Below are 23,966 nucleotides of genomic sequence, written 5' to 3'. Positions count from 1 at the left end.
CATGATTACTTTCCTCCTCAAATACCAACTTTATTTCTTGTAAAGCCTGCACAAACCACTCTGAAATGACACAGATGACATGTAAAAATTAATTTTATTGATGCCCTTGTTGAAGGCTTTGTTTGCACTGAACATGCTCAGCAGTAATGTCACCTCAGCAGAATGCCACCTGCTATGGAATTCTTCAGCTGCACCAGAACTTGCAATCCCACAAGCAAGATGCCACTTGTGATGCAAGTGTCCACCACATGCAAGGTGGAATGAATGCTATCCTTCGTTTAGGGTCACTCTGTTCTGTTCACAAGCATGAACTGGACATGCTGGACTCCACAGCCACACGTATGTGGTCAAGTGCAAGTGCTTAGGTGCAAGTTCTGCTACCAAGAGAAAACACATTTGCATGTAGTGGCCAAAGAGCCTATTACAGATAATACGAACAGTGCAGGTGCCTCTCATCTCCTATTTCTGCTGCACAGAGGGATGTACCACAGGCTGGAATGGGCAGATATAGCAACAGCTCCTGAGGAAGAGATGATCCCGGTGAAAAATCCAGCATAGTTTTGAATCCATCTGCACAGCACCTGACTGGTACAGGAACTGAAATGAGGTAGGACAGGAGGAACACTACAAAGGTACCAGGTCACAATTATCTCAAAGAAAGACATCAGTGAGCAGGAAAACAGCAGTATCACCTTCATTTGCAATAGGCAAGGAGAGGCAAAAAGAGGTTACAGAAGTTACTAGGACAGTGGTTATCTGCACGTAGCCATAGCTTCAAATTCTATCAGTGCTGTCTCCACAAAAGTTCCTCTACCCGCCTCAGATTCTGATTCCCCAAATAAGCTGTTTGAAGGTAGGAGAATTCCTACATGGAGATACCACCGCCCATCAGTTACAAGATCTGAATGTATTTCAAGTCTGTATTCAGAGCCTCAAGATCCTTGATGACCTTGATTATGAAATATCTAGAGAAACAACGTACTTCTTCCCTTTCTGCCTTTGTGGCACCATTCCCAATCTCAGGCTTCTCAACTTCCCATCCTGGGAAGGGTGGAATAATCTACCCTTCCACTTCTTCCAGTCCTTTTGAGGCAGAACAGCTAGATGTTCTCCCTGCTAGCAAGAACTATACAGCTCTCCACCCTAACACCCAATGGTACAGAAAGGCAGATGTTGGATCATCACATTGAAGTTTCTGGAAATTCAACTTTGTATCATCTACAAAGGGACAAAAGCCAAACAAAATTCAAAGAAGAGGAGCTACAGAAGGTCATAAATCCCTAGAATTTCCTCTAAGACAGCAAAATGAAGGTGATACAAGCTTACATAGCTGACTCACTAATCCTAAGGGACCTGAGCAACTCTCCCATTTGCCATTGTTCCAAATACTTCAGACTCAGGTAGGGATGAGGTGGTTTCAGGTCAACCTTACTTTTCCCTGCTTTCCAGCACTCTGAGCACTGGCTTTCCTCCTTATGCTACTACAGACAAGGAAGCAACCCTAAATAGATGGATGGGATAAGAGGCTGCATCCAACAGCCAGGGACAGGGGAAACAGAAAAAGTGCTCTTCCTCACTATCAGGAGTCTCTAGGTTCGGACTTGGAACTTGCCAGCCTTTGTCATGTATTTTATCCCCTTGAATGGCTTGTACTTCTCCCCATACATGTCCAGGCGATTCACCTTCAGTCCTAGAGGCAAACAAACACAGCATAAGACTGACTGCTGCCCCAAAGAAAGCTGACAGGCCTTTGGGATAAAGGGACAGAAGATCATTCTAGTGATACAGAATGCACAGGGAAAGATTTAGCAAGCAGTAGACAGAACGGAGAAAAGATGACAACTGCTAATTGTTGGAATCACTCTTTACAAGCACATCCATACCCTAAATTTCTTTATAGGTGTGCAAGCACAAAATGCAAGGAAATGTAGTTAACTTGTTTCACAGACCACCAGAAAGAACAGTTCCATATATCTGTAGTCAAAGCAGACAACTTTTTTGCTTGAAGAACATGTTTCAGGTAGAATGTACTTCAGAAGGTTTGCAAAGTTATTTCACCTACATGCAGAATGAGCACCAGCACAGCAGGGATTCCACTTCTTTACCTCACAGTCACTTACCAGATATAGCCAGCTGCTGAATTTTAAACTGCAGGTTAATGGTGGGATTTTCATCTGGTTTCGATGTCCCAGCTTGCAGGCTCACGCTCCCCTTCAGACTTGGCAGTTTCTGAGGGTTTATTTTCCCAACATCCCAAGACAGTAACTTTAAGGAGCAGAAAATGTAGCAGTGAAACTCAAATGCGCACCCTCTAAAGAAGAGTCACCTTCCAATGACAGCTTTAATGTTTCTCTGTGAAAAAAGTCTTTCTCTTACTATCTTGCCTTTCATATTGTCCAGACACAGGATTATGGAGCAGATAGCTCAGAACCTTTGTTCTCCTTCTCTTTCCATGAGGCTCCCCAAAAGCCTACTCTGAGTGGTATTTCCACTATTTGTGCTAAAGGCCACATGGGTAAGCCCATCAGATTAAAGTTTGCAAGAAGACAAAAAAAAGTTAACCCCTCAGGTGGAGACAATAAACCCAGAACACCCCAAACCAAATCAAAACCATTAACCAACCATCAGTGTTTGCAAAAGACCAACATGCAGCACTGGGCATGACAATTAAATATGCAGATGTTTGTAAGACATCCATCAGATTGATGTTCCATCATACAAGACCAGTGCTTGGATTTTCTTCACACAGCAAGTAGCCACAACTACTCAGACACCAAGGTATTTGTTCTGGGGATTAAGAAAACTCCTAGTATGCAGTTGTTCAGAAAAAGTTCTCACCCCAACATACTGCCTTCAGCAAAGCAGTGTTCACGGAAGTGTTATGTAACATGAACAGGTTGAGTGCATTTTCAGATAGATAAGAAAGATTAAAAAAAAATTGATCTAATTTCTCTCTTCCCTCTTACCTTTGTAACTGGATCAAAGACGTGTGTTCCCTGGGAGGGTGTAAGGGTCATATTTAAGACACTTTTTGGCATCTGGCTAGTGACCATCACTCCCTCTACAGTCTTCCCCATCGTCTGCTTTGGTCCCACTGTGATCTCAAACCGTCCCAGTGAGCTGCTATCACGAAAACTGATGTTGTGCTTAACATAGACAGGAATTGCCACAAGGCTAGAATAAAGACACAAACAGAAAGTCCTTGTCAATCTCTTGCCTTCACATTTGTTTAAAAGAGAATTAAATCCTACACCCATTTGTTTTAAGCTAGGAAGAAACTTGGGATTCCATTCTCAAGTCTTAATTACACATTTTTTAATCAAGCTTGCTGTATCCTATTTTCTTTATCAGAACAGGGAACTACATCCAATAAAACAGGAGGCCTGAGCAAAAGATGAGAAATGTTTTTGCGTGTCACAACCCGGCTGACAAGTAGATCCTGGCAGTGCAGCAGCACTTGAACTTCACGTTTGTACTTTTGGTTGCATTTGCCACTCCTTTGCACCTACTAGAAATAAATCTGACAAAGGTCTAGCAAAATTCTTTAGCAACCAGAACCCCAAATAGCACTTGGCAAGCTGCTTCTAGAAGAGTGTAAATGTGGACAAGAACTTGTGGTTCCATTAAGAGAGGTGTCAAAAACCTAACAGGAGCTATCTTGTTTTATTCTAAAATGTTTTTATAAACATATTAAACCAATAGCTTGATTACTCCACACTGTCTAGTTCTTTCTCTATCTAGTTTGTTTATCTGCTAGTAGTCGTTGAAGAATGCTGGCTGGCCAGAAAGAAATTGCAGAATCACTGCTCCAAACAAGGAGAAAACATGTAATTTAAAAAAAGAAAAATGTAAGTCACCATGCACCTGTACTTCACTTGGCTCAACATGCCACCTCATCTTTAAAAGTTCCCTCTTTTATCCTCTTCCTAGCCAGAAGGATCCAAATTTCATAATTCACAGCACCAGACTCATCACCTACTTCTGAGCACTGACATGGTAGGACAGCAAGCGGAAATTTCCATCAGGTGGTATGAAGGAGAGTATTCTCTCTGACTCCCAACGCTTAAAACGCACACATGGGTGAAAGCTGACATCATCCAATAACCGAGGGTTCTGAAACAAAAAGAAAGTCAGAATGTTTGTGTAGGCAGTACAACTTAAAATGACCTCCTCTTCTTAGAAATCTTCAGTCCATGAAGAGCCCACCATTTGAAACACTCTTGACCACTTGAAGGTGTCTACATTCAGATATGACTGATGCTGTTATATCCATATGAAAGCAGTACGCAATAACCTCTATCCTTTTTTTGGATGTTTTTAGTCCTATTTTAGAAAACTTAGTCGTGTCACATAATTGCATTGGTGCATACTCATAAAATATGTGGCCCTTCAGGATATCCACTTAAAGCACCATTGTATGTCAAAAACTTAGTCACAGCACATATTAAACAAAGCTTTTTTTTTTGTTTTGCTTTTAAACAAAGAATCTGAAAAGGTCCTTTTAGGCTCTAAGCTGCTGAAGTTCCTGATGAGTTCTCATTGTCATTTCTTTCTCTTTTCATCTGGCATACCCAGATTCTGATGTACTGGGGTCCATCATCTCAAGACTGTGATCTTAGCAGCAGGGCTGGGAAACCCTTTTCAAAAAACTTAAGTAAAGATAAATCCTTGAGCTTTACCATAAAGGAGAGGGTAAGGTCTGGCATCCCAGTCAGCTTGACACAAGCATCAATCACTCCTTGGATTTCAGCAGTAATTGTGGAACCTGTAACAAAGTAAACCCAGGTGACCCTGACCAAAAAAATCCCAAAGTGGAAAAACTATCAGTAAGGAGGAGGGAAATCTATTTTCTTAATGAAATGCCATGGCTCATTATGTTGCCTGCTCAACATTTGTATCACTCCAAACGACTCCTCTAGGAGATTCATTCACTTAAGAACCATGGACACCAGCAATGTCCATTTTAATGGCCAATGACAATAGCTCCCAATTCTAACAAGATTAAGAAGCACAAATACTAAAGAGAAAAGTGCTATGCACAATTTTTACTCATCTTCTAATTTTCCGATATAGAATTGCTTATCAGAGCTCAAAAACAAAGACAAATGAAAATCTTGGTGCCTCTGTAAAATTTTTGACTGAATAGCACACACAAGTTAGCGACATTCCAAAGTAAAAATAGGGACACAGCTTCCCACACTTGGATGAAGGTGTATGTATTTCAAAACCTAACTCTCTCTTCAGGCACTATCAGGACAAGTTATTCTATTCTTAGCCAGGAGCAACTTCCGTACCTGATTTGTCAATGATTGCATCTATCTCCTCAATCACATCAAAATAGGCCTCATTGTTGGTATATTTTACACCAGTACGTCTCCAAGGCACCACTGAGAGCTGTCCAGTGGGAAGCTGGTCACCCACATTAGTGCTTCCTGGAAAAAGAAAGGGAATCAACAACCACAGAAGTTAGGCAATGCTGTAGAACAAGTCCTTGGCCTTACACAGCTTAATTGTAATTAATCCCCAAGAACCTCTGTTTCTTTGTAGGAGAAAAATTACTCTTCCAGACTCCCTGTACTCCAAAACGTACATCTCTCTTACACTCATCTCTAAAACATACGCATGGGGAAGTGTCTACGCATGGGGATGTGTAAACTCACATCAAACTAACTCATCCTGGAAGTCATGTCATGTCTGTAACTGAAAATGTAATCTGACTTCTTTAGGTTAAAAAAACCCAAATCAGATCAAAACCAAATGCAAAACCAAAGTGTAGCTGGGTGCTGAAATTGGAAGGAACATCAAAGCAAAGCACTATCACATGACTTCCTGAACACATCTGCGCTGCATGAATGATATGGGACAACATAAATTTTCTTCACCCATGTCCTAATTTACTTATGCAGGAATATTGCCACCTGGACTCCCCAGTTTCTCTTCTTGTTTTCCTGTACCTGTGATGGTGTTGACGACTGTTCGTAGAATAGTAGGAGGCTTTATCAGTTCCTTAAGAATATTAGACTCTGTTGCCAATGGAAAGCCATTGTCCAGCATCTCCTCGAGCACCTCATAAACCACCACAACATTGTCCTTGATTATTACCTCTGAACAGACACCAAAATAATCCTGTGCAAAAGAAAGAATTACTCAGCGATCTGTGAAAGAGAATCTTAGTGATCATTCAGTCCAGTGCCCTCCCACACATGAATAAATCGAGCCTCTTCGTGGAGGGGGCAAAAAACCACTGAAATTCCCTGTATTACTACAAGCACGTCAGACACGCCACTCCCACAGACATGTACAACTCTAAGCACATCTCAGCCACTGCTCCAGTAAGGTGGCAAATTCCCACATCAGCAGTCCCAACTAATTCAGCAATTTTTAAAATTGAATATATAATTTATTTACTGTCTTATTCTATGTGGACTTCAAGCATCTTTCAGGAGAAAGCAAGTGCATTTGCACAAACACAAACCCAAGCTTCTAGTTACTTACAGCAATTAGAGAGATCAGGCATTTTGCATAAAGAATGAGTATATGTATACTGTGACAACAGAGAAATCCTAGTTGTGCATTACAAACACTCTTTTTCAGACATGTCAGATTTTAATATAAATCTAAGCCAGTGATGACACTCTCATGCCTCATACCCTCATAAAAACAAGACCTAAGGGTCTGACATGATCCACTGCTGGCCTGAACGGCCAATCCACTCTCTAAAGACAGAGACACATAATTAAGAATACAGTCAGGTTCTGACTGACATCTTGGATGCCAAAGATCCCATGATACTTGTTTGGCCAAGCACACATTTCCTGTATGCTGGCAAGATGCTGGTCACAAGACATTTCAAATCCAGACAACACAATCCTATTGTTGGCAGGCAGAAGACAGACATCTTTATCGTTTTTCCTAAACTGATCAGAAGATGTGTCAACCACAGTACAGAGGGAATACATTTACTCTGGGGCAACTCCTGCAACTCACTGCTTTAGGAAGCTTCCAAGAAGCATCGTTAGATGTAAACGCACAGGTATGTTGTATCTAATTGATTAAAGGACGTGGCTATGAATTGCAAAAGCTCCTTGTGAGAACAAGGTCGGCTTGGTCTTAGTTCACAGTTGCCAGAGCAGGTAAGGCTGCAGAACAGAAATACTGATTACTGAAAGGTTCATCCGGTGAGCACAGGTTGATCCGGAATCCATCGTAATCCTAGGCAGTAAATTCCCGACTACGGCATGCCCTGTCTACATCCTCACAAACACAGGGTGATGATTACGAGACAGGAAACAACCAAAAAACCCCTAACAGCTGCAAACGAGAGGGGCTCCTTGCGCTGCCCGCGCGTTCTTCCCCGCAGCGCGGCCGTGCCGATGCCCCTGCGCTCCTGTCAGCCCCTCGGCCATACCTGGAACGTGTCCACGACACGGTGCAGGAACTCGATGACGAAGAGCGGCGGCACCTCACTCTGGATGACGGCTACGAAGAAGATCTTGTGGCGGTAGACACTAAGGAGGTAGTGGTGCGGCGTGGGGATCACCGGGGGTACGTTCTCCGCCTCCGAGGCCCGCTCCTGCGCCTCAAAGAAGTAGTCACAGACGGAGCGGCTGACAACGCTCTTCCAGTGCTTCTCCAGGAAGATGTCCCCCGAAGCGTTGATCAGGAACAGACTGTGGATCATGGCTGCGGCGAGACCGGGCTGTGCTGACCGAAACCCACAGAGTGCTCCCCACAGAGGCCCCGCCCCCCGAAATGCCTCCCGCGCTTCCCCCGCTGGCCCCGCCCCCGGCGCTCGGGACGAGTCTGCGCAGTGAGGCGGCGGAACGGCGCGCTCACGCTCCGGAGCCATCCCGGCAGCGGCCGGACGGGGATCCAGGCGCGTACGGGATCACGCCCGGCAGAGCACCGCGCGCCACGTGTCGCTGTGTCCCTTGTCTCTGTCCTGCGATCGATTCCTTCCCCCCCCTCCCCTGTCACACACCTGGACACGGCAGGGAGCGATGCGGGGCCCTCAGGCCCGGAGCTACGCAGGGCGCCCGCGCCAGGCGGCACCATCGCGAATCGGGGCCGTCCCACACGGAGGCCGCTGTCCGTCGTTCGGCGGTGTGTTACAGCTAACCCGCCTGCTCCTCATCGGTGTTTAGGGGTCCCTTTCCAGAGGGGAACTTGGGTATAGTCCATGAAATGGGGAAATAACCCGGCTTTTGCAGGGTGGAGCAGCTAGGGGAACGTTTTTCACTGCATTGTTTTGCTGGTTCATTCACCACGGCGTAAAATCCCAGAAAACATCCAGCTGGCGTGAAAACAATTGTCGTGCCAAATTTACCTAAATTCTCTAGCACGTTATTCCTTTGCATAATTAAAATTCGTGTTTTATATTCATATAGCAGATCCTTGGGCTTCTGAGTAAGATATGCCACGACAAATAATTTTCCTAATACACTGCTGGGAATATACATAAACAACAGAAAAGCAGTCCTCTGTATCCCATTAAATAAGCTGTCCGAGCACACAGCCTTTCTTACACGAGAGAGGATCAGACTGTTGCACCAGCACAGAGAGACTGAGATCTGAGATTTGACACTCTATTGTCATTCATGATTGTGGGCAAATCTTCTAAGTGTGATATCCCCAAGTCTGGCAGTTGTGACAAATCATGTCAGGCGCAAACAAAGGCCCGGTTCAGAGTTGGTATCTTTTATTTCTATTGATTTATTGCAGCTGTTTTTTCCCAAAAATGGAGCACAGTTCACTTACTCTGACACTACCTTGCAATACTACTGTATGCATACATCCTTATTTAAAGCATTAGGTAATTCTACATGGGCTAGATGATCTTTTTGCTATAGCAGTACAACAATGAAGGAGAAATTACCTATATTAATTTCTCTTTTATGGTCATTATTTGTATCAAATGCAATTTTTAAACAACAAATAACACTTTTAAATGTCTAACAAATTACTGTGATGAATTACATATCTGAGAGCAACACAGAGGCAGCAAATTGTCATTTAGTTACATCATTCCTAAATTTAATGTAATCATTATTTTCATATAATCACTTTTTAACACAAAGGCACTGTAGAGATTATCATATCAGTCTATAACAAGATTGCATTATTGGGAGTCATATAGGTATCACATACAGAGAGCAGCAGAACATAGTTAAACTGTCAACATAAAGCCTTTATACATTTGGTTCTCCATCAAACACAATATGGATCTGTTTTTAACCTGTATGTAAAAACAGCAGTCATGGGGTATGTCTTTTCAATAAAGGCATTTCTTTACTGTCTCATGAAATGCAATTAATTTTTGGCAGTATATTACATTATTTAAATAGTCTACAAAACAAATTAGTTTTACAAGGTTGTTAATAATAACCTACTGCTAATTCTAAAACAGAATAGAGTCTACATATCAACAGTTATAGGAACACAATTGGGTTTCACTGTTCTGTACTGCATCCTCTTAGTCCTGCTTTAATTTCTCTCCTGGAAATTGCATTTATGTCTATAATAGTTTTTCTGAATATAGCACCACAGCCTTGTAATTTAAGACAGCCCTATAATTTGGAAGCCTTGCAGTCTTGAAGACTTGGGAAGAGGTATGAGAAGATTAATTTGTTGGGAGAATCCAAGTCTGACAACACAAGGCCAGACCTCTGCCGTCTACACAGTAGAAACTGAACTGTTTGTACAGTGCCTTGAAAATAGCACCTCAAACTCCATTTGCTTCAACTAATAAGCAACTCACTGGGAACATTTAACTTTCACACTGAAAAACTTACTTTTAAACCATCCAAGTAACTCCTCATGCTCAAAAGAGAAATTTCCCACCTGAAGATATGAAACAGAGCCATTCAGAAAACACCATACTTGTTTTATCAACAGTCTCTAGAATAGTTCTTAAGATTTTATTTTTTATTTTCTAAAAACAGAAGCTCACAAGAAACTTTACTCATTAGTTGTCCTTTAAGGCAATGGTGAAAAGGTCTATGATGTGTAAACAATTGGTAAGCTGAGGCAGAGGTTACAAAGGGTGAGAGAAGCGCATAGAGCACAAAGCCACACGAATGCATAACAAAATGAGACTTTCAATTAAATATAACCTAAGAGAAAGTGCTATTGATTGAGAGTCAGCTCTTTACTCATGTCTGCCAAGGTTCAGCACATGCCAGGGGAACGCTGTACCTCTGCAGAACCGAGAACCTGTGGTGTGAGCGAACCAAGGCCGGCCCCTTCTGATGTCTGCGAGGAACAGGCACCTCTGCCCAGCCACATCGAAGTACTTAGAGAGCTCCCAAGGTACTGTCATGGGGGACAGATAATGCTTGGACATTACGTAGTAAAATACGTCAGAAAGTTAAACAAATTACCTGTCAGAGATAGCCAAGGATAGAGCAACCCTTATTTGCACATACAAAGAGGCACAGGCAACGAGTACTCGCTCTCAGAACTAGATGGTATCGTTATGTCAGAATTCCACATCACTTCGGAAAAAGCCTAGAGCGCAGTTTCAAGCGCAAGTTTGAAAGCCTAAGAGAAGAATTTCTTTCTTTTCAGGGTATGGGGTATCTATCGACAGCGCGCGCCCGGCAGCCCCAGCCTTCTCACCATCCTGCCCCTTTCCCGGCGGTCGGAGCCTCCGGCGGCCGCAGCCCGCGTTCCCGAACCGCAGGGGTTCCGCACAACCACAGCGAGACGCCCAGCTCTGCAACCGCTACCCCCCAAGTACGCTTCCAGTCAGCCTTTACCGAGCGCAGCCACCCTGCCGCACGACCCCGCTCGGCCCGGCCGCTTCCCTCACTCTGTCCGCCCGGCTCGGACGGCTCCGAGCGTGACCCCGCCTTCCCCGCCCGCGGCTGCGCAGCTGCGGCTCCACAGCGCCCCGCGGCGGCCGCCTGCGCCCCGCCGCGCTGTTCCGTCGCCTCGCCACCCTCCTCCCCCCGCGGGCTGTTCCACCTCGCGCCCCCCCGCCCCCCGCCGCAGCGCGCCGGGCCCAAGATGGCCGCCGTGTCAGTTTCGGGCTTCGCTGCCGTCCGGCCTTCATCTCCCGGGTCCCGGCGCTCACGGGCCTTGGTAAGTAATGCTGGCGGAGCCTCGCCGGCTCGGGTGGTTGATACCGAGGAAGTCGAGGACAGGCGGTTGGCGAGCTCCGTGGCCTGGGGAAGGGGAAGGCCCGTTGGGCGCTCCAGGCTCGCGGCCTGTTCCGGCCCCGCCGCCGCTCTGCGCCAGGCCCGGCCCCGCCGTCCGCTCTCGCGGCGCTCGCCAGGCCCACGCTTCGGGGAGGTGGCGGTCGTGGCACGGCACGCGTGAGGTGGGCGGAGTGGCCGGGGGTCCGCGAGCTGAGCTCCGTTCAGTGTGTGGCGCGCGAGAGAGCGCGGCTGAGGCGGGCGCGGGCCCAGCCGTACCAGTGCGAGGACCTGGCCGAGCTGCACTGCCCGTGTCCGGGAGGACGGAGAGCTGCGTGGGGCCCGGCTGTCTGCTGCGGCTGCGGCCTGCGCCCCGCTTTCCCGAATACGCCGGTGTGAGTTTCTGTGCTGAGGCAGTGCGCTCCTTGGGGCGCCGTGTGCGGGACCCACCCGCGGTAGGGATGGGAACGAGCGGTAGCAGGTGCAGGGGTTGCCTGTCACGCAGAGAGCGAGCGAGCGAGCGAGTGACCCACCGGCGCTAGGACCGTCCCGGTGTCGCCCCGGCCTGGCTGGACGGTTGCAAAACGCCCTGCGCACGAAGCTCGGCTGGGGACAGGGAACGGAATCCTTCGGGCCTCGGGATCCAGGCGGGCAGGGGCACCGCGGGAGCGCATCTCTGCTTTGCGAGGGGAGCAGGTGTCGAGAACCATACTTCCCTTTACATCTGCTCTTCGCAGGATAAAAACTTTAGGCAAGCACTGCATCCTTTCTAGTTTAAGCAGTCATTCAGAATTTTTCCAGTACTGGCCGTGTGGAGCTCTGCTATTGAGTCTGATGCCTGTATGCAAATGTGTTGTGTGTTGATAAATTCCTCAGTACTTACTAAAAAGCAGAACAGGATAACTGTGTTGTCGACGTAGCTCTTGTCTAAAACCTCCCTTGTAGAAAATTGTTATTTCTTGTGATAAACACTTTACAGATCCTTCTGCGCTAGTGTGCTGTTGTACTCCTGATGTAGAACTTCAGCACTACAGACAGTTATCACACCTAGAAAAAGCTATTCTAAAGATAACTAACTAAAGGTTCTGCAGTAGAACCTCACACCCTTTCACCAACATCGTTAATTAACAATGGCATAAGCATTCCTTTTACACTGTGTATGATCAGCTTTGTGCTCAGGTGTTTTCAATGAACCTCAACAATATTGAAAATTATGTTGTATTCTTTTTTCTATCACCTCTAAAAGTAGAGCATTTAATTACGATCTCTAGCTGTGTTTCTTCAGTTTTTTTCTTTACGGAACAACTGTCGCAGCATTTGTTCACAGAAGGGAAACCCATGATTATACTCCTGAAAATGCTCTGAAAGTTTCTTGCTGTTTGCTCAAGAGTTTTGGTTATTCCTGTTTTCCATTGAAGTTTCAGGCAGTGTCTTCTGTGTGTAAAAAGTAAGAAAGCTGCTGCTGTTATAAGATGTTTGTTGTGGGTTTCTCCCCCCACCCCCCCCCCCCAATATTAATTTGTGTTCTCCTCAGCAGTGATACAAATCTTGGTATAGACTAATGGATCAAAATGGGAAGGACACTTTTCTCTAGGTTGTATGGGGTAATTTTAGTGATAAAATATGCTTTTGTCAGTAGTGAAGATAAAATCTGAAGTATTACTTCAGTATTTCAGAACTGTAGTGGCTTGAAACTCTGCTGTGTGTTTAAAAAATTAACATCGTCTGCTCCTTTTTTCCTTTTCTTCATAACTGTTTTTTTAAAAATATCTCTCTTGTTTTCTTCCAGGCCTAACATTAGAGCTCTTTTGATTGTGAGGCCAGAAGCTCAGGTGAGATAATGCTGAAATCTTTATACCTTTGTGGAAAACCTTTCTGTGAAGCTGTTACGAGATTTATTGGAAAGAGTATAGAAGTTTCTAATTGTTTTGTTTTTTTCTCCTCAGTGTGAAAACAAATAATGTTTGAGAAAGAAGGATTAATTCAGAACAGAAAACGTGTATGCTATGGTTAGCTGGTTCCCATCATTCGAGGATCTGTTTTCTCATAATTTGAAACTCGTTCAGCATCAGGATAAAGGATAACGACTCTATGGATATACAGAATTCTTCACCATGGTAAAACTCGCCAACCCGCTGTATACAGAGTGGATTTTGGAGGCAATCAAAAAGGTAAAGAAGCAAAAACAGCGACCTTCAGAGGAGAGGATATGCAATGCAGTGTCATCTTCGCATGGTTTGGACCGCAAAACTGTTCTGGAACAGTTAGAGTTGAGTGTTAAAGATGGAACTATTTTAAAAGTCTCCAACAAGGGTCTCAACTCTTACAAGGACCCTGATAATCCTGGGAGAATAGCACTTCCGAAGCCTCGGAACCATGGCAAGTTGGATGGTAAACCAAATGTGGACTGGAATAAACTTATTAAACGGGCAATTGAGGGCTTGGCTGAGTCTAGTGGCTCATCCTTGAAGAACATTGAGCGCTTTCTGAAAGGTCAGAAAGATGTGTCTGCATTATTTGGAGGTGGCGCTGCCTCCATTTTTCACCAGCAATTACGATTAGCTGTCAAACGTGCTGTTGGCCATGGTAGGCTCCTTAAGGATGGACCTCTGTACCAACTCAACACTAAAGCAACCACTAATGCTGATGGGAAGGAGAGTTTTGAATCTCTTTCCTGTCTCCCTCCAGTGTGTCTCCTTCCCCATGAAAAGGATAAGGTAAGGCAAAGTTTTTGCATGGTAGTTTTCTTGTGATTGATGGAATGTGTCAATACAGAGTTGTAATTTGAGGTCAATTATCTTGAATCTGGTATGTTAGAAGTTATTAATGTTTATTTAGGATCCCATTGTATCCAATTTTGTAAACATGAGAGGAAATGTAATGGATTGTAATTTGTACTTCAGACCACAAAATTGCAGAGGAGCTACTGTGGGGAATTTACAATGCTTCTGTGCAGTGGAACTGAAAGCATGGTAACAGGCTTACTGTAGGTGTTCAGCAAAACATAGAAAGTAAGCCTCCTCTCTTGAAGGTGAGGTAGATTTGCAAAGCAAACTTGAGATGATCTCTCACATTTTTGTTTGACTGCCATTTCTTCTTTCTAGTTGAATTCAGGTAACACAGTGAGGGGCTGATTAGCAATTGCCACCTAATGCTGTCTTAGAGCCTTTCTTTATACTGGGCAAAGAACTTTCTGTCCCAGAACCTATTTGTTGTGAAATAGGAAGAAACCTAGTTTAGTGGAACGTGTTCCTACCCATGGCAGGGGGTTAGAACCCGATGATTTTTAAGGTTCTTGCCCACCCAAACCATCGTATGATCTAAAGAGCATGGAAATGCTGGAAAAAGCACTTGGGGACTTCTTTACCCTTTGCCCCCTCCCCCATTTTAAATATTTGTTCTTTATAAAAAGCAGAATATTTTTTCTGTTGGTTTCTCTTATTTTTTGTGGTTTTGCCCTCCTTTCTGCCATACTTCTGCATTTCTAAGGTCATTGATCCTCCACTCTAACCTCAAGATGAAATTGTTGGAGTGAAATTCACGCCCAGTCAGTGTCTTTTTATTCTCTCTGTTACTGTGAATGCAGAGTAAAACAGAAACTTGTCTTTGTTTACTGAAGATCAATTTGCCAGTGTTTTATACATTTGCACTGCTTGTCTGTAGGAAGTCTAGAATGTGAAAATTAATCTTTTTTATGATAAAGGGATACATTTTTCAGCAGAGTGTGAAATTTTTGGTTGTTACAAATATCCTGTTCAGGGATGAGTTTTCTGGGTGTGTTCTACTCATGGTTTTTGAAGTCAGCTTCCCTCTCTGGTGAGAAATGCTTTAGTGATCTATTAGGATTTGAAGATTTAAACTGCTGTAGGAGTCTTCTTCCTAAAGAAAATAAAATCTGCACAGCTGCTTTATCACCAGTAAAGTTTCTCTGAAATTCTGATTTAACTGTGGGAGCTTTTACAGTGGACATAGTACTTAACTTGTCAGTGTGTGGTGCTGTGGACTGGCGTAATGTAGGAAGCGTTTCTATGCTGAAAATTCCAGTGTTCTGTGTACCAATGTTTCCTGTGTAAGTCCTGTTTATCTATAATGAAGTCAGTATAGCTGTAAAATGTTATGAAAACTGGATATAAACAAACCTGGCACGTGAGGTGGCTGGCTTGAGAGTGTTGGTAACAGTGGATAAGAGTGGCTGTGCATATTATTAACATAGTATGTATCACAGCATTTTCAGCCTTCTTGTAATGTGCAAAAACTCAGAAGCAACTTGATATTCTTTGAAATGAATTGTTCCCTGCACTTTTCTTAAAATGTTATAAATCAGAGTGGTGAATGGTAGTATGAACTACTATAAATACTGAATTTAGTCTGGGATTTGTTTTTTGTGCCCCTGAAAAAAATACAAAATTTTCAAGGGGTTCTTTCAATAAATTTTTCTGAGTTTCTGTGTCTGTGTAGGTCTGTATTTAACCTTAGATTTCTGCTCTTTATGTACCATCTCTGTGCTGTGTAACTCATGAGGAGTTTCACACTATTTTCTGAAGTAATTTTGAAGTTACAATGTTAAAACATGTAGGTTCTGCCAGCATTAATTGACTGTCAAGTCAGTGGTGGCCCAAAGTTCCTGTTCTCCACGATTTTTAAGACAGTTTATGTTTTTGGTTTTGGTTTGTTCTTGGGTTTTTTCCATGCAGACAGTGCAGTGACCTTCACTTGACTGCTTTGTTTTAAATCTCAACCAGTTTGTGCAAGTGCAGAAGAAATACTGCACTACCGTGATTTTCTTGACTTAGTGGGTTCTTGAGAGTAGTGAGGGATTTTTTCTCTTCTTTTTTTTTCCTTTAATAGAATATACTTGATACAGACTCTTTGGGAATATTGTGACAATGTTTCCCTTAATTCTTAGAAGAACCTTGGCAGTAACATGAACAAAAAGGTTCAACCTCCCACCTGCTCAGGGATGGCCTGACAGTCCCCAAGCAGCCCTCAGACAGCTTGTCCCCAGTTTATGTACTGAGCATGACACCATTAGGTCTAGAATACCTCTCTGGACAGGCTGGGTCAGCTGTCCCAGCTATGTCCCATCCCAGCATCCTGTGCCTGCCAGCTTCCTCACTGTGGGTGGGGTGAGAAGCTAAAATGTCCTTGACTTGGCGCAAACCCTACTTGGCAACAACTGGAACATCACTAAGTTATCCAAAGTATTCTCATCCTATAAAACGTAGCACCAACCCAGCTACTGGGAGAAGAATTGACATGATCTCAGCCAAAACCAGGACAACTGTTCAATAGTTAATAGAGTATTACTACAATGCAATAATTACTGCATTACTTTGAGAAACTACTGCCATAGTGATATTTAATACTGTTTAAGAGCAAAGAGCTCTTCCCTAGTACCATCATGAGGAACTTAAGTTGTAGTAAGTTGCAGGTCTTAAGGCTGGATGCCTTAAAGATAGCTTGCTCTGCTTTTGTTGTGTTTTTGTTGCGCTTGTTACAGAAAGAATCTTTGTAAAATCGTTATTATTAAAAAAACAAGTATCAACTAACTGAAGGAGAAGTGGAAACAATTGCCATACATGTTGGAAGTTTCCAGAGCATATGAAATTTGATCTCAGGACAACAGTAGGACTGTTTCTGTTCAATTAGAAGGAAAATACAGGTGATATGATTAATTTATATCCATTTGCACTGTCCTTGAAACTGTCTTTTATGTCAATTAAAACTGGCCATGGCTGCAGCAACCTTTAAGTAAATATCTTAGTATTACCCTGCAGAACAGATAAGATTATAAAGCCGAAATTCTGGAAGTGCTTAATGAAAAAAAAATGAGAGGAACTTTTGTGGCTGAAAAGTAGGAGTAATATTTAAAGTAGATTCCCAGTGCTGGTGTCTTGCATGTTCCTTATGACGTGTCTGTTTCCTAGTTTTGTGTTGCTATTTGTATCTGTTGGCACTTAGCAATCAGTTTAACTGTGGGCTATTTTAAATGCAGCATCCTTCAGGCCTTCCCTCTTGCCAATAGTAGTTCTAGATCCCAGTGTGCACTTGTAAACTCAAATGAAGCCAAACTTCTTGTATCTTTTTAGAAAGTTCATATGCTTTGAGGGTATCATAGTTGTTTTGAAGGCCCTATTGCTATATTGTGCCTGTTTAAAATTAGTAATTGTTAATTCCATGTCTTAAATGAAGGAACTGACTGATTACTGGTAAAGAGGTTATCTTTGGATTGATTTGTGTGGGGTGGAGTACATAAATGATCTGCAACCAGAACACTATAATTGCATATTGAGAGCTCATCTCTCCGAGGGCGCTGCTCAAGCTTGGGCTCCCAGCTGGAGGAGGATTAGGATTCACTGTCTTCCAGCTGGTTCTGGGGAAGAGAAGTCTGTAGTTCTGTCTAAAAAAACCTCGTAGTTGACAACAGATGGCCTCCATCTGTACACTGTGTAACTCTGGAAACCCAAGTGTTAAAAAATTACTTAGAACTTCGTTCACTTGATTAGTGAACAGGTGAAGTAGCTCTTAAAAATTGAGCAAATCTAAGCAGGTCCTAAATGCTATTGCCATGGACACCTGTGAATGGATGCTGTGAACTGAGGCATTTAGCATGGAATGGGGCTGAATGGTACCAAGAGTGGCACTGGCAGTGTCTGGAGTTATAATAACTTAGAGGCAAAATATGTCACTGTGGGAAGACATCATGTTATGATGAGTACCTGGGTCAATGAGTACTGCTGTGGAGGAAGTCTTTTTAACAGTGTTCTCCAACACAATTTCAGCAGAAGCTGAGTGCAGGATAATGGATTAAAAAGCAGGGGACTAGTCCAATATATTGGCTAGATCCCTGTTATCAGTCCTTTCTGTCCAGTAGATTATTGACAGATATGGAATGACATCTCTCTGAAGTTAGGTGAATAAAGGAATTGTATTTGCAACAGAGCTTTAAAGGCTAGTCAGACAGGGAAGAGAGTAGATGATGGAGCATGTTGATAAAGAAACCACACCTTGATTCCAGTGTTAGCTTTGTTATGTAGGAAGGGAAGAAACGGCCAAGAGAATGAGGACAGGTTCTGTCCTTTCTTTTCTCCTAGTTTCCCAGCAATTTTATCTTAAGTCGTAGTGATGGTGGAAAAAAACATTTTAAAAGCAATAGTTATTAAATGAAGTACTGCCATTTTAGTTGAAAAATAGGTTCCGTGTTCTTAAGTCCAAACATGCAGTCAATAAAATCTGATGAACAAACACTATGTGTGACAGACTGCTGAGTCCTTTAGTCTCTGTGAAGTAGGTGGTCATTTGCTTGTTCAAGGATTTCAGATATTTATTCTAGTGAGTTGTGATTAAGTCATGTTGGCCTCTAGTCCACCAGAAGCATATATGTGATGATGGGATAAAGATAGTTCTGGTATCAAGGGAGCTTCAGATGGTATTAAAACATCTGTAAGATGAAGTGCTTTAACATTATTGGCAAATGACCATTGTGACATCGTGGCCTGCAAACTTGACTGTGAGTTTTGAGGCATTTCCTAACCTCACTTTTCCTAAATTAAGAAGACTACAAAGCAGATGGATTGGCCAAAACTGATGTTGTAAAATTACTACACATGCACACTTTTTCCATAGGCACTTCTCCACAGTTGCCTTTAGGAGAGCATACAATCTGTCAATCTTTAAGGCACATTTGGTTTCTAGAAACTCTTTGTATGGTAACAACATGTGCTGGGAGGCTGGCAGGCTGTAAGACACTGTCAGTCCAATTTTTTCTAGCTCCCTCCCTCACTAAATCTGGTGACATCACACAGATAGATGCACTTGCAAGCAAAACAGCAGAAGGAGTTGAATGTCTGCCAAAAATTTGTGGTATGAAACTGAGCTGCCTGCTTCCAGTCTTGTTTTCACAAATCTTTCATTGTGTGCTTGCATTTTTCACTTGCCAGGATGTTCTTTGCTGAACAAACACAGCAGCAGTGAAATCTCTCTATACTTACCAGAACTGCCTCACACAGAAGCTTTGGAAGAGTAGCCTGATCTCCACATTCAAAATTGTTCCAATTTAATTAATTATTCTAAAACATTTTGAATTCTAGTAGAGCCTTTCCCCAAAGTTTAGATGTTTTGTTTTTTTTTTAAATGTGGTCAAGTATTTGCTTGCAGCTTGCCAGGGGTGGTAAATACAGGAAATATTGAACCTGTGAAGGATAGTCTTTGATCTGGTTCTTCTAAACCTGAACTGTGTTTACATGTGAGCTTCCAAATTTGAAGGACTGTGGGGGTGAACAGAGTGCACAAATACTGGCTAGAATAGAAAAGAATTACTGTCTTAATGTCAAATTACTGTTGACAGTCTATAAAACTCTTTTTGATGAAATAAATTGCTCATGAACTTCCTGCAGAGGATACGTGAAATAATTTTATTTCTCCCCTGAAAAGTTGCAAGTTACAGCTTTCCTTTCAAAAGGCAGAAAGTAAAAGTAATTCCTGAAATCTTGATTCCAAAGAAATTAAAGCACTGACTGACCCTTCATACACAAGGTTTTTTCCCCAGTAAACCTGATACTGGCTGGAAGCAGCCAGCTGCCTGGCACCTAGAGTCCAGTCATGAACAAATAGAGAACAATTTGTGTACAGTAGATCCCCTCTTTCTGTTTAAAGGATGGGGAACCCCTGCATAGCTGATTTCAGCTAATGTTGCTGGGTGACTGTGGCTGGAAAGGTACTGCCTGTGGGCAGTGAAGTGCTGGCTTCCCCCTCTCACTTGGATATTAATGATTTGTATGCTTGGCATAACTATCTATAGTTGTCTTGTTTTCTCTGTTTCTCAAAAGAAGCAAAACCTGCAATCCTTCAATTAACTAATCCTGTGACCATATTCCAAACTGAAGTAGTTTGATGGGCAGGTGATTTCATATTAGTTTATACTTCAGCATCATTTGGGATTTACCCAAAGGTTAATATAAATACTTGTGTTCTAAATGAAGAATGTCAGGCTTTCATTTCTGTTGTGTGACAGTTTTGAAACAGCAAATTTTCAAGGTGTTTAGGTTGTTTTCATCTGATGGGTGCTTTAAGGACCACACCTCAGACTGAAAGTGTCGTGTGTGTGCTATGTCTGAACACTGAACGAAAGGTAGAGCTTTCAAATCTTCAGTTTCTGTATTACAGTAATACAAACAAACCTGATTGATGCAAGAAACTATTCTGGATACAGCTTTGGCTTTGGCTTAGGCAGAGTACAGGTGCTTGAAGTTCTTCTGGCATATGCTTCCATGCAATAATTAACAGTATGCACATATGTACCTGCAGAATAGATTCTGAAAAGGTATGTTCGAAATCACAAACTGTAACTTGATACAGCTATACAAAGAATGTTTCTCAAAACTTGCCGTAATATAACATTACTCGCATTTCCAGTGTTTTAGATGTGATTTTAGCATATTTTTATTGTATTTTTAAATTAAGTTTTGTGTACATCTTTGCACTGGAAACTGTAAATCACAGGATTTAAACGCAGAATTGGATTAGAAAGAATTTGCTAGATAACGAAATCCAGCACTTAATTTTAAATTAGGCCTTCCTTTTACTCTTATTCTTTGATCAAGTACCACTTTAAAACAAACAGTTATTGCACTTGCTGTATCTTTGATGAGGCTGTAGAATGCCAGTCCTTAAATTTAAAAATGTCCTGCTTGTTCCAGTCCAAATGTATTGTTGGCTAGTTCATATCTATTTCCTACTTTGCTAGTGCTGTGCCTCATCTTAAATGCATCTTTTTCGCTACACAATGCCTAACTATACCCATAATTTTTTCTGAGAGAGCACACCTTTTTATCTGCTTGTGATCGCTAAATAGCATATTCACATAATTTTCTGCAGGAAGATTTTATTTTAGTTTTTCATAACAGTGTTAACAGTTGTACAGTTTTTTGTACTTTGGAGTACTAACTTCTTTTCAGTTAGTGCTGTATTGCCTGTGAGAACCAGGTAAAATCTTTGAGACATGATATTTTTTACATCATGTTTATGTGATATATAAACATCTGTGTCATTTTGTGTATTACAGTTGGCTCCCTTGAGATACCCAGTGCTCTTACTGTCTGTTTTCCTCACAGCCGGTTGCTGAACCAATTCCAATTTGCAGTTTCTGCCTTGGTACAAAAGAACAAAATCGGGACAAGAAACCTGAAGAGCTCATCTCTTGTGCTGACTGTGGCAACAGTGGTAGGTGACCATTTACAGGGTTTCTGGTGTTTTTTTCCTTTCCTTTTTTCCTTTCCTTTTTTTCCTTTTCCTTTCCTTTCCCTTGAGACAGAAAAGCTGGTACGCTGCCCTGTGCACAGAAGGAATATGCATCTAGTAAGAATCCAGCCACTTAAAATAGAGATATCTAGTGCAGTCATCCCTGCTGACCCACACATGTGAGGAATATGCTTCTGTGGCATACAATACAGTTCATTCAGCTGAGGGGAAACAGCTAAGTTAACCTAGCACAAATAATTCATTTCCCTTGTGGAAGTTTTTTTTTTTTTAATGTGGCAATGAAGATCAGTTTCACCATGTTCCTCAATTCAGTTATGAAGAATCATCTTTGGGTTCTTTTGTATGTGGGCCTGCCATTTGCTATTTAGGGCATTGGTTTGTGTTAAAAGTAGGTAAGACTAGAAGGACCTAAAAATAGGAATATCTGGATAACCAAAATTGTGCATGGGAATACATAATTGATAAAGTAGTCTCTGTGTGAGGTATCTGTGACCATTGACAGAGGTACAATGATTTTACCAGTAAAATTTTCTCTTTCTTCTCTAGGTCACCCATCCTGTTTGAAGTTCTCTCCAGAGCTGACAGTTCGAGTGAAAGCCTTGCGATGGCAGTGTATTGAATGCAAAACATGCAGTTCCTGTAGAGATCAAGGAAAAAATGCTGTGAGTACAGTGGAGTATGGATTGAATGAAGAGGATACCAGTTTTGTGGGTGTTAATGTTAAACTACAAAATAAAATGAGTGTAAAGGCAAATATCTGTAGCTTTTAGTTTAGTCTGGTAGTCTTTCTGAGACTATCAGAATTCAGACCCTTGTATTGTTCATAGGTGAAAACTATGTGCCTGTTCTCTGAAATGGTGACAGATTAATGGAGGGCTTGATGCTGATGCACATATAAAAAGAGATTATCTGTCTTCAACAGGATAACATGCTGTTTTGTGACTCCTGTGACCGTGGCTTTCATATGGAATGCTGTGATCCTCCTCTTACCAGGATGCCAAAAGGTGAAGATTTTGTAGTAGAAAGGATAATTTAAGATGGTGTTGGAAGAGATCAGTGGGCAGGCAGTGCTTCCACTTATTTGATCCTCTTTTAGCTACATTTAGCTCATTTTTGTATGGAATTACTTTTCAGGTATTAGAAACCAAAGAAGGGTCAGAACTTCCCCTCCAGTTTTGTTCACTATCTCGTGTTTCCTGTACATTACTCTCTGTGAAGGGTTTTGAAAAAAATTCTTGAGGTTTGAAGGAAGTGATCCCTATAGTTTAAGATGATCAGCTTTCATTTGCATGAATAACCTTGTACAAAAGAAAGAGACAACTCTTATGTTTTTGAAGTGATAACCATTTGGACAGTAGAACATTCTGGACAAATGAACTTCTCTTTCCAATCAGAAAGCAGATTATCTGTGGAAGATTCTTCTTTGGTAGTTAGAAGAAAACTTTTGTATATGATAGTTGGAAGTAGTATAGTCGTAAGCAGATAATGGGATAATTAACCATTAAATGATGGTTTCCTGATGATGTACTACCAATTAAGGAGACTTCCTTTGTGTTTGGAAATCTTTAGGTGCTGGGGAATATTAACAGAACTTAGATTGTTGAATCATATGCATAATTCTTACATGTATATGTGATAATCGGTGCCTTTGGCACTGTTCCTACCCTTAATCTCGGAAGACCTGTGGACTGTGATTGTCCCTTTTGTCCTGTGTAGATGTCTCTTGCATTCGATGATAGGGACTTGTGTCTTATAGGTATGTGGATATGTCAAATATGTCGACCACGGAAGAAAGGAAGAAAACTTTTACAGAAGAAGGCAGCACAGATAAAAAGACGCTATGCTAACCCAATAGGACGACCCAAAAACAGGTTAAAGAATCAAAATACAACGTAAGTCTCTATAAAGAAGAGTAAGATGTGAGATTCTGTAGGACAGCAGGAACTTCTGAAGTCTCTAGTCTACTTTGTGAGAAGTTTTCTTTTACAATTGAGAGCTGTTCATTACAGATTTTCTGAAAAGGACTGTGAAAGACTAGAAGTAACCTTAATGCTTCTGTTGACCAAGATTTTTTACTCTTTGCAGTAATTCACTATTTATTTTTTATCTATTCCTTATAGTCGTAGACAAATTTTGTTCATGTAAACTCTTTTGTTGGATGACTCCTTCTTCCAGCATAATTGCCTTGCTTTGCATTTCCCAAGAACCCTTTCTGTTGTTTAATGAAATTAAGTAATCACAATAAAGCATATGAGAGTGTTTGACATACGTTTAATCTGACACTGCTGCCAGAAAATATTTGGCCCCTTTCTGCTTCCTTCCACATGTTTCTGCATTTGTGGAGAGCTCTCCTGTGCTGAGACAGATTGTGTTGCTGCAGCCTTGTCATAGTTGTTGTGGGGCAGCTAACTAGTTGTCAAGGAATTGGATTTGTGTAGGAAGGAATTATTTGGATAACTGTTCAGCCAAAGCAATTTCCTTGAATTAAGATTGTTATGCAGTGCTGATTGTGGTGCAGCACTCTGGACTCTTCAGGGTGCAAAGCAATGAAGGAGCATGGCACAAGAATAT

The 23,966-nt window shown here is 42.2% G+C and overlaps 2 protein-coding genes across 3 annotated transcripts in view; one reads left to right on the top strand and one right to left on the bottom strand.

Moving 5' to 3' along the window:
- Positions 1 to 75: 75 nt before the first annotated feature.
- Positions 76 to 7,764, bottom strand: AP3M2 (adaptor related protein complex 3 subunit mu 2). 2 transcript variants are annotated; one of them, XM_063420164.1, is made up of 9 exons: positions 7,409 to 7,764; positions 5,955 to 6,126; positions 5,295 to 5,432; positions 4,680 to 4,765; positions 3,980 to 4,113; positions 2,967 to 3,174; positions 2,121 to 2,265; positions 1,578 to 1,690; positions 76 to 520 (listed from the first exon to the last, which is right to left on the bottom strand). In XM_063420164.1, exons 1-8 carry the CDS (start codon positions 7,679 to 7,681, stop codon positions 1,590 to 1,592), a joined length of 1,257 nt encoding a protein of 418 aa, XP_063276234.1. In that variant the 5' UTR covers positions 7,682 to 7,764; the 3' UTR covers positions 76 to 520; positions 1,578 to 1,589. The 2 variants fall into 2 exon arrangements, with proteins under 2 accessions (XP_063276234.1, XP_063276233.1); XM_063420163.1 differs by having other exon boundaries at positions 76 to 1,690.
- A 3,210-nt stretch (positions 7,765 to 10,974) lies between these two features.
- Positions 10,975 to 23,966, top strand: part of KAT6A (lysine acetyltransferase 6A) — a 30,269-nt gene continuing 17,277 nt past the window's right edge. Inside the window, exons 1-7 of the mRNA XM_063420149.1 lie at positions 10,975 to 11,082; positions 12,925 to 12,967; positions 13,082 to 13,852; positions 21,248 to 21,356; positions 21,942 to 22,057; positions 22,318 to 22,399; positions 23,152 to 23,287. Of these exons, the coding sequence (XP_063276219.1) occupies positions 13,250 to 13,852; positions 21,248 to 21,356; positions 21,942 to 22,057; positions 22,318 to 22,399; positions 23,152 to 23,287 (1,046 nt within the window). The 5' untranslated portion in view covers positions 10,975 to 11,082; positions 12,925 to 12,967; positions 13,082 to 13,249. The remainder of the gene's footprint in view (positions 11,083 to 12,924; positions 12,968 to 13,081; positions 13,853 to 21,247; positions 21,357 to 21,941; positions 22,058 to 22,317; positions 22,400 to 23,151; positions 23,288 to 23,966) is intronic.

The sequence above is a fragment of the Prinia subflava genome, chromosome 29 (assembly GCF_021018805.1).
Source record: "Prinia subflava isolate CZ2003 ecotype Zambia chromosome 29, Cam_Psub_1.2, whole genome shotgun sequence".
Classification (NCBI taxonomy): Eukaryota; Metazoa; Chordata; class Aves; order Passeriformes; family Cisticolidae; genus Prinia; species Prinia subflava.
This window is presented reverse-complemented; position numbering and strand designations above follow the sequence as displayed.